A 10183-nucleotide genomic window follows, 5' to 3' on the forward strand; every position below is an offset into this window, starting at 1 on the left:
AGGGGCCGGGCGGGGAAGCGAGAAAGCGACGCTCCAGCCTCCCGAGCAGCCCAGCCCCTTCCCTCGCCGCCCGGACTCCGAGCACCATGGCCTTGGGCAGCCTCCTTCTCCTGAGCCTGCTGGGGGCCCCGGGGCTGGGGGACCCGGGCCCCCTGGAAGACGTGGTGATCGACAGATACTACATCCCGAAGATGTGCTTACGGGAAGTCCAGATGGGGGATTTCATCCGCTACCACTACAACGGGACCTTCAAAGACGGCAAAAAGTTTGACTCCAGGTACAGAATTGTTCTGTATAAAATAGGTGTTCCTGCCCCCTGGCCACTTTAGTGCCATAGCGCGGGCGGGGGTGGGGGTCCTGCTGCAGCCCCCCACCCCTCTTCATTTGTGCACTTTGCCCCGCTGCACGGGGAAGCTCCTGGTTCAGAGGGTGGGTTACGTTTCTCTCCTGCTCCCCGGCATGTGGCGTTTATCTGGCTGGCTTTGGCAGGGTCCCCGCGCACTTCTGCGTGCCCGGCGCAGGAGCTTGGGTCGCCACAAGGGCGCAGGGCGGTTCCCGAAGGCGAGAAAAACCGGTGCCCCGGTTTGAGGCCCCGGGCTGTGACGGGCCAGGGGCCGCGGCCGCCCTGGGGGGCTGCAGGACGCGCAGCGGGGCCCAGCTCGTCGGTTGCAGACGTGTCCTTCTGGCGGCTCCAAGTCCGCCGGCAAAACCATCGCCGAGCACCTGCCCCGATCTCGGGAGGGGAGAAGAAGCGAGAAGACGCTGATGCCAGTCGGGGGTTGCAGAGCTGGTGTCACTCCAGTGGAATTTCTCCTGATGGAAACCCGTGGGAGCAAGAGACAAAGCAGGCCCCTGGCGCAGGCGGGCGGAGAACCAGGACAGACTCCTCTACGCTCCGGATCCGGCCCGGGGAACACGCCAGAGAATCTGCTCTGCCTTTCAGTATTTAAACCCTTGCTACTCCTCCCTGAATGCCCGAACAGGACGCGTAAAAAGTGTGGTAAATCAGCCCCCCAGCAGCCACCGCCAGGCGCGAGCCTTACAGATAAATGGGGCCCCGGGGAAACCTTTCCTACTAAACTAATGTTTTGTCTTGGTGGCTGCAGCGTGGTTCCCCAAGAAAAGTTTCGCTGGCCCTTAAATGAAGCAAAGGATCTCCGCCTCGGAGCACTTGTAACGAGCCCGAATTGCCCCTGAAAGAGTGGGTTTTAAGATTTAAAAATCAGAGTAATTTGCAGGTTACAAATGAGGCTCGGGTGTTGGGTCATTAACTACTCTTCAGAGTGTTGGGAACGGGGCATATCTGGTACCTGGAAGCACCCGAGAGTCAGCCAGCCAGCGCTTATCTGGGTGAGATGCTTGTTTGCATTCGGTCCCAGCTTAAACATCACGAATGACTTTTGCAAACAAAGGGCCTGATCCTGCATCCCCAAGCCTCTGAGTGTGTGAGGAATGCAGGATCAGACCCACGATCAGGAACGTCAGTTCTACTCCAGTCAAAGGGGATTGTTCCCCACCGCTGGGGCTGCATCTGCTTGAAAGATTGAGTTGCAAAAGAAATCTGGCCAGTAGCATACGTGGGATGTTATACTCGTTTATACGCCCCACCATGAAACGCAACACACGTGTGCCCTCTGCCCCCCGTTATTCCAAGAACAAAGGACAGAATCCATCCTCTGCAGAACATTATGGGCATCCCCCTAGCCTGTCATTTCATGGGCAGGTTGCTTTAACCACAGAGAGACGTGGGGATTGGCTGAGCAATGGGACTCAGGAGACCCGGATCCTATTCCTGACTTTGCTGCCAACTCCCTGGCTGAGTCACAGGGGCCAGCGTTTCCAGAAGTGGCCTCTAATTTAGGGTGCCCAAGCTGAGCCGCCTCGGGCTCCCGCAGCTCTGTGGCTGGAAGGTGAGTGGCGAGTTGGGCTCCCAGCCCCAGAAGCCCCCCAAAATTAGAGACTTCTGAAAATGTTGGGCCATAATGGCTTTGGGGCATGGGGCCAATGGTGCGTAATAATCAGTTATTAATTAGTGCTCGAGTCCGAGTTCTTGAGCCCTGAAGGGGCCGTTACGATCTTCCAGGCTGACCTGCACTATGCAGGCCAGAGCCCCTCACTCTGTAACTTGAGTACCAAGCCCTTCCCTTCTGCGTGCGTGAGAGCGTGTGGTTTAGAAAGACATCCGGCCTGGACTGAACTACTCCCGTGACGGAGACTCCACCGCCTCTGCGGGTGAGTCGGCCTGGTGGTGATGTGTCTTGGTCCAGTCGTGGGTGGAGTTGGAAACTCAGGCTGTTAGTCACCGAAAAATGACCAGACTGGTCTTGTGGCAGGCCCCACAGGCAGGGCTGGGTGGGAACTTTGCAACCCTATTGTTTGGGGCCAGCTATGGGATTAGCGGGACTGGTGGGGCAGGCTGGTGTGGCCAAGGATCCTAGCTGCTTTGCAGTATCCCCAACAGCCAAGGCCCTCAGAAGAGGGGGACTTAACGTGTCTGCCTCCCTTCCGCCCCAGCTACGACAGAGGCGCCACGGTGGCGGGCGTGGTGGGAGTCGGCCGGCTGATCACCGGCATGGACAGAGGCCTGCAGGGCATGTGCGTCAACGAGCGGCGCCACCTGATTGTCCCTCCCCATCTGGGCTACGGCAGCATCGGCGTCGGTAAGGGGGTGTCGAGTGCGAGGGCCCCGCCCGGCCGTCCTACCGCGGCTCAGGGCGTTTCCGGTGCAGCGAGGTCAGGCCCAACGACCCGTCTCCTGTCAGCCCATGTCGCGGCGGGTTCTGCCTCCTGCCTCGCGGGCTAAGCTCTTCTCACCGGGGATAACGCGGGAGGCAGAAAGGCCCCCGAGGGTGGATCCACTCCCATCCGCGCACGTAAGTGAAGTTCCCGGTGAAGTCCATGAGCTTCGCAGGGCTCAGCACCTCTGTGGGCTGATCTCCACTGGATGTGTGCAGGGGAGTCCAGGGACCCCCAGGGCAGGATCTGGCCCTTTGTGGTGGGGGCCTGTGGGTGGATTTCGAGGAGCTGAAGTGAACAGTCCCGGCCTCGTGCCATGAGGCTGCTCCCCGGGGCTGAGCCAGTCTCATTCGTTGTCCGTCGCAGCTGGCATGATCCCCCCCGACGCCACCTTGTATTTTGACGTCATCCTGCTGGACATCTGGAACAAGGAGGACAAGCTGCAGATCACCACCTTGCACAAGCCAGAGCGCTGCAACCGCACCGTGGAGAACTCGGACTTCGTCCGGTACCACTACAACGGCACGCTGCTGGACGGCAGCCACTTCGACTCCAGGTACAGGGAGCCGCGCTGCAGGCCGGGGGCTAGTGACAGACGCCAGCTTGCCCGCCTTGGGGACCCCTCCGCCTCCCGGCACGGAGCAGGAAGCAGCGGGGCCGCTTTGCACGCGCCCTGGGCCCCCCCCCGACCCATCTTACCTGACTCAGAGGGGCCGGGCTGGGGGAGGCGTGAGTTCACGTTCCGTGACTCCCTGTGCGGGAGGGGGAGCCCGCTCGTGCCAGGACCCCTGCGCTGAGCAGGTTGGGGCGGGGGCACCGCCAGTGCCCCGGAGTCGTTCTTCCCCTCGTCTCTTTTCCGTTCTCTCCCTGGTGCCAGCTACAGCAAGGACAGCACGTACGACACCTACGTGGGCACCGGCTGGCTGATCAAAGGCATGGACGAGGGCCTGCTGGGGATGTGCGCTGGGGAGAAGAGGAGGATCATCATCCCTCCCTTCCTGGCCTACGGGGAGAAGGGCTACGGTGAGTCAGGGCATCCGCAGGGACAGATCTCGCCAGGCAGTATTGGCGACCAGAGAGGAGGGTCTGAGCCAGCCGGGGCAGAGGGGGGCGAAGGGACCCTGCTCGGCAGTGGGTCTCTCCGAGGCAGCTCTGGGTTCTGAGTACGTACGTCAGGGCCACGATCAGGTGCATGGCGGAAGCTCCGCCTTGTGCCATTAAACGCGGAGCTGCCGCGTGCCGATACGACAGCTCGCAGCCTGCTGCAAACTGCATGGAGCTAGAGCGGGGTGTGCTGGGGTCGGCCGCTCCGGAGGCCCCTCCTCTGCAAGAGGAGGGGGTGACTGGCCCCGTGGCCACCCCAGCCATGAGGAGGCTGCAGTTCCACCCCACAGAGATCCCTCGCTCCGGCTGCTCTGGGCACGGCATAGGGGCTGGCTCTGCTTGGGCGTGACCCTCCTTCCTTCCTCCCTACCCAGGCACGGTGATCCCGCCCCAGGCCTCCCTGGTGTTCGACGTACTGCTGGTGGATCTGCACAACCCCAAAGACGGCATCTCCCTGGAGCACCTGGAGGTGCCGGCGGCCTGCAAGCGCAAGGCCGTGACCGGCGACTTCGTCCGCTATCACTACAACGGGACCCTGATGGACGGGACGCTCTTTGACTCCAGGTACTGGCCACCGGCGGGGCCGATGGAAGAGCGCGTTCCTCCCCGTTTGTGCCTGGGGCTTCGAATCCCCGCTTCGTTCTGTGGTGCCACGCAGCAGAGCTCCTCCCCACACAGCCCCCCATTGGGGTGCAGGGCGGTAGGGGCTGTGAGATGTGGGTTGGGCTGGAGGGGCCTGGGCAGGGCTGGGGTGTGGAAGATGTCGGCTGGGGTGCAAGGACTTGGGCAGGGCTGCGAGATGCGGTTTGGGCTGGAGGGGCCTGGGCAGGGCTGGGCGGGAGGGACGCTGGCCAGGGTGGTGGGGCCGAGGTGGTGGGGCAGGGCTGTGGGGTGGAGGATGTGGGCCAGGGTGGAGGATGTGGGCTGGGCTCTAGGGACGTGGGCAGGGCTGTGGGGTGGAGGATGTGGGCCGGGCTCTAGGGACGTGGGCAGGGCTGTGGGGTGGAGGATGTGGGCAGGGCTGTGGGGTGGAGGATGCAGGCCGGGGTGGAGGATGTGGGCAAGGTTGTGGGGTGGAGGATGCAGGCCGGGGTGGAGGACGTGGGCAGGGCTCTGGGGTGGGGGATGTGGGCCAGGGTGGAGGACATGGGCAGGGCTGTGGGCAGGGGGATGTGGGGTGGAGGATATGGGCTGGGCTCTAGGGACGAGGGCAGGGCTCTGGGATGGAGGATGGGGGCAGGGCTCTGGGGTGGGGGATGCGGGCCGGGGTGGAGGATGTGGGCAGGGCTCTGGGGTGGGGGATAGGGGCAGGGGCAGGTGGATACAGACTGAGCTTACGCGGCCATGCTCCCCTCATTCGGTGCTCACCTGCGACCTGGTGCTGCGTTTGCTGCAGTTACTCCCGCAACCACACCTACGACACCTACATCGGGAAGGGCTACGTCATCCCCGGCATGGACCAGGGCCTGCAGGGCGTCTGCTTCGGAGAAAAGAGACGGATCATCGTCCCACCGCACCTGGGCTACGGGGAGAACGGAGCCGGTAGGGGGGGTCCCCGCGGGGTGGCCCAGCCCTGGGGTTTCAGGGCAGGGAGCGGGGGGACGGACGTGCTCAGCAATGCCGTATCGCTCCCCGCTGGCTCCGTTACACAATCCTTCGGTTCCTGCATCGTTTCAATCGTCCTTGTGCCCATGACGGGGGGAGCAGGCCGGGATCGCCCACCGGACGGGAGCCAGCCCTGCCTGGAGCCGACTGGCGAGAGCTGCCCCAGGAGAGGAATTCAGGCCGGGGGGGCTGCCTCCCGCAGGAGAAGGGCATGGACCCCCCGCACCAGTGGTGGGGTTGTCAGGTGGGGGCGTTGGCTTAGGGGAAGGGCCCAGCTTAGGGGATGTCTCTTGGGTGTGGGGGAGGGGCAGGGACACATTCAATTAGCACCCAGGGGTCTGGCCTGTAGGAACAATCCTGCCCCGGCCCCTGGGGAGGCAGGTTTTTTCCCCGACTCTGCCCTCTCTGGCTCTCCGCAGCCCCTCACCCCCACCGGGCCCTTTGTCCTTCTCCTCCAGGGAACAAGATCCCCGGCTCAGCCGTGCTCATCTTCGACATCCACGTCATCGACTTCCACAACCCCCTGGACTCGGTGGAGATCGAGACCCTCTCCCGGCCCGAGGGCTGCAACGTCACCACCCAGGATCGCGACTTCATCCGCTACCACTACAACTGCTCGTTGCTGGATGGCACCAAGCTCTTCTCCTCGTGAGTGTGTCCCCGCCCGCCCCCGCTGTCTGGGACTCCGGGGCAGCCTGGATCCCCCCACAGTCCCCGCTCAATCCCGGCCGTCCGGCTGCTGCTCGTGGGTTGGTTCTAACAGCTGTGGGGCTGGGGCACGGAGCCGGTGAGCTCTGCCAAGCTAAGCAGGATGGAGGTGGCTGAACTCGGGGGGATTGTGCTGCCGGTCGCACCATCGTCCCTTTGGCTCCGGGGTAAGATCCTGGGCACTAGCCATTCCTCTGACCCTCAGGCAGAATTCCCCTTCCACAGCTGATTGGTACGGCGGGCTAAGGCAGGATCCTGAGGGGAGCAGGCTGTGTGTGCAGCCCCGGTTCTGGAAGTCCTCTCACTCACCCGTCCAATGTCTGCATTGCCTCCTGCAGCCACGATTACAACCACCCGCAGGAGGCGACGCTGGGGACCAGCAAGATGATCGATGGCCTGAACACCGGCCTCCTGGGCATGTGCATAGGGGAGAAACGGGTGATCATCATCCCCCCGCACCTGGGGCACGGAGAAAACGGAGGTGAGTGGGGAGGGGAACTGCCTGGCAGGTCGGTTTGTGGCTGCCACTCGCTCTTCAGCCTCAGCCACCTGGCAGTGGCCCAGGGTGCTACCCGGTCTCCTTTGGCCTTTAGCTCCCCAGCTGGACCAGCCTGGGCAAGGTGCCCCAGCAGGGATGCTCAGAGGCTCATTCTTGCATGTTGCACCATGGTGCAAAGGCACTCTAGTGCACACGAGGGATCGGTGACATGCACCCCTTGCCTTTCAGCCCGGGGTGTGCCAGGCAGTGCCGTGCTCCGGTTCGAGGTGGAGCTGCTCTCCAGGGAGGAAGGAGTCCCTGAGGGCTACCTGTTTATCTGGCACGGGGACCCACCTGCAAACCTGTATGAGGACATGGACCTGAACAAGGATGGCGAGATCCCCCGCGAAGAGGTGCAGCTGAAGCTTCGGGCACGTGGGGGGAGGAATCGGGATCAGGGAACACAGCCCCAGCAGCAGTCTCGGATCCCTTGGGCTTTTCAAAGGCGAAGGGAGGGGCTGGTTAGGCTGCCCAGTTGGCATCCGGTGCGTGTGCCGAGTCCCCGGAGCTGCTGCAAATCTGTGACTAAGGCACACACGTGGGCGGATGGTCGTTAAGGTGGCAGTACCAGGGTTTCTGCCCTAGGCGAGCCCAGCCCGCCTGCCAGCTAACCCCAAAGGCACAGCCAGGAAGGGGCCAGGTGCGGACTCTGAGCGACCCCCTGCTGGGACACGCCCGGGGTCCAGCCAGGCAGCAACATCCCTCTGGCCCGCAGCCACCTGTGCCACAAGGCATGCTGGGAACCAGCCACAGGCCAGGCCAGTTAGCACAGCAGCTTGAATTGGGCCTGGCTGTAGGCTGAGGAGAGGCGGGGGGGCCATGTGCCCACCCTGCCCAGGAAGCTTTGAGAGCATCGCAGAACAGGGAACCTGGAGGGGAGCCTCTTGCAGCCTGGCGCTGGGGTGCTCCCTGCCCTCGTTTTCATGCGGCATGCTAGCCCTGTCTGGCCATTGCCCTCCACCCCAGAGCTGGCTGCATGCTGTCCTGCCCCACTGCACAGAGTCCCTGGGATCCCTCACGGGCCCAGGCTGTGGGCTCAGCCACGTAACCTGTTCTCACCTCTCCCTGCTGCAGTTCTCCACTTTCATCAAGGCCCAGCTCACCGAGGGGAAGGGGCGGCTCATGCCCAGCTCCGACCCGGAGATGGTCATCGCCGACATGTTTCAGAATCAGGACCGGAACCAGGACGGGAAAATCACCGCGGAGGAGCTGAAGCTGAAATCAGATGAAGATCAGGAGAGAATCCACGAGGAGCTCTAAGGAACTCCTGCCTTCAAGAGACAACGTTTCTTCTCGTCCTTTCCAACCTTGGAGTGGGCTGCTCCCCCCACCACCACAGGGACCGTGGCCTAGAGAAGCCAGCTCAGGAAACTTTAGTGCCAACCCCTTTGCAAAGCAAGGTTGTTTGGTTTTGTTTTTTTTACTATTTAACTGTGTTTTATTGGAAGCGTTTCTAACAAGCCAGCAGGGGAAAAACTCCACATAACAAACCCAGGCCAGAAGGTCCCAAGTTCTTACCCTTAAAGGCAGAGCCTAGATAGAAACTAGACCCAATCGTGAGCTATTTCCTCGGACTTCCACCCACACCCCAGGCCTGAAGGCTCTAGGGATACACGGGGGTAATTGACACCCCTTCCCAAACTACCCTGGAATTGTATCCAGTGCTTTGAGAGCAGAACCCAGGGACTTTTCTTCTCTGGGCTTTGAGTGTTTTTATCCCTGGCTTTGCACTCTGCCTTTGTCCCCTGCAGAGACAGGCCCACCCAGCCTGCCTGTTCCCAATGCAGGATGCTTCTCCAACACGTTGCCAGCCTCTGATGGGGTGGGGGCTCCTGCTGTGGACACAGATTAGCTCCCTAGCCCAGAAGCAGAACTGGATGAATCCCACCTGCGCCCATCCCACCATCTGCTCTCTCCAATGATACGGGGTTTGGGTGTGGGGCTGGGATTCCTGGAATCTGGTGGTATCCACACTGTCTAGCTGAGAGCCCTGCCTGTAACCCCCATGTCAGAGCCAGGAGCTCCTGTTCGGTCCAGTTGTGAACTAGACTCTATCGCACGCCGTCTTCTCCCCCCGCCCCCCCTGTCAGACCCGGCCTTTTGACTTCACTCGCCTTGGCTCCTTGAGCATTTCAGCAGCGCTGCCCTTGTGCGGGTCGGTGCTGTAGCAGCCAGCGCGTACCCAGAGCGCAGAACGTGAGCCAGCAAGGGCGTCCTGCTGTCGCTGGAGCAAGGGCCATGAATTCAAAGCGGTCACTTCACGTTGGCATCTGCTGGAGCTTTTCCTGTAAGGAACCCAGTCACTGTTCCCGAGGGATTTAAAAAAGAAAAATTAATGCCATTTCCTAGCCCTGGTCCAGGCTCTTGCAACAGCTTGAATTGTACCAGAAAGGAAAGCCAAGACCCAGTTCTTCAAAGTGATGAGTGGTTTTAGGCCCAGCGATATTTTGGGGCTTGAACTTGAGACACCTTAATGGGGCCTGATTTTACACAGTTTGGTCCCCAAAACCACCAGTCAGTTTGGAAAATCCAGGGCCCAAACTCTCCCAGCTGGGCTAACGCAAGTGGGCTGATTTTCAGTTTCTGAGCACCCTGATTCTGCTGACGAGAGCTTGGCTTGCTCAGTACCCCTGGAAATCAGCCCACTTTTACTGAGATGCTTAAATATAATTCAGGAGCCTGAATTTAGTCTCCCACGTTGGCAAATTTGGGCCAGTGTCTCCCCCTGGTTTTAAAGGTTCGTGTCCTAAGATGACAGCTCAGTGGACAACAGCGTCTGCGCCAACTGCTGGGCACAGGTAAAAGATCCGAAGTGCAAGGACAAGACGATATAAAGGTTCAAACAACCCCCCAGTAGCAATTTCTGCCTTGCACCCAATAAACTGATTTCAAGTGGTTTCCAACAACTCTGCTTCCCAGCATGTTATTTTGGGCTGAAACATTGCTTGCGCTTGTCTGCACGCAGAGAGGTCCCCACCCGCGGGTCTGTGTTCGCTGTCCCAGTGGGGGGAGCTGTGGAGGGTCTGGCTGGATAAGCCTCCCATCCAAGCTTCTCGCATCTGCCACGCTGGGTTGGAAAAGGCTTCGTCTCCTTCGGGGCTCCCGCCTGTCCGCAGACACCCCCAGATTCAGAGGAAGGGCTAAAAACATTTTAAAGATATTTAGCTGTGGCTGTTCCAACCTCGAAGTCCTTGGGAAGACTGGCTGGCCCCAGGCTGCCTAGCGGGGAGAGGTGCTGGTCACTGGGTGGGTCAGGTAGCTGCCCCCGACTAGCTGCCCACTGCAGGTTCTCTTGCACCCTGCTCTGACGCAGCCAGGACTGGCCACTGTTGGGAACAGGATGCTGGGTTAGCCATCTCTGCAGGGACGCAGGTCTTTGCGTTTCCCCTTGGAATCTCTCAGATACAGAAGCAGCACAAGCTTCGAGGTTAGAGCAGCGAGTCAGGGGATGCGATTTCCTTCGCTAGTTGTGACACTTCACCTTCCCGTGCC

At 61.1% G+C, this 10183-nt stretch overlaps 1 protein-coding gene across 2 annotated transcripts; it reads left to right on the plus strand.

Annotated features, from left to right (window-relative positions):
• The first annotated feature begins 86 nt into the window (after nucleotides 1-86).
• FKBP10 (FKBP prolyl isomerase 10) lies at nucleotides 87-9597 on the plus strand. Of its 2 annotated transcripts, none has more exons than XM_007054714.4 (10): nucleotides 87-277; nucleotides 2515-2660; nucleotides 3103-3292; nucleotides 3614-3759; nucleotides 4215-4404; nucleotides 5237-5382; nucleotides 5904-6093; nucleotides 6492-6634; nucleotides 6881-7044; nucleotides 7766-9597. In XM_007054714.4, the coding sequence occupies exons 1-10, from the start codon at nucleotides 87-89 to the stop codon at nucleotides 7949-7951; spliced, it is 1692 nt and encodes a 563-aa protein (XP_007054776.2). In that variant the 3' UTR covers nucleotides 7952-9597. The 2 variants fall into 2 exon arrangements, with proteins under 2 accessions (XP_007054776.2, XP_037742949.1); XM_037887021.2 differs by having other exon boundaries at nucleotides 3620-3759.
• Nucleotides 9598-10183: the final 586 nt, after the last annotated feature.

Source organism: Chelonia mydas, chromosome 27, assembly GCF_015237465.2.
Source record: "Chelonia mydas isolate rCheMyd1 chromosome 27, rCheMyd1.pri.v2, whole genome shotgun sequence".
Lineage (NCBI taxonomy): Eukaryota > Metazoa > Chordata > Testudines > Cheloniidae > Chelonia > Chelonia mydas.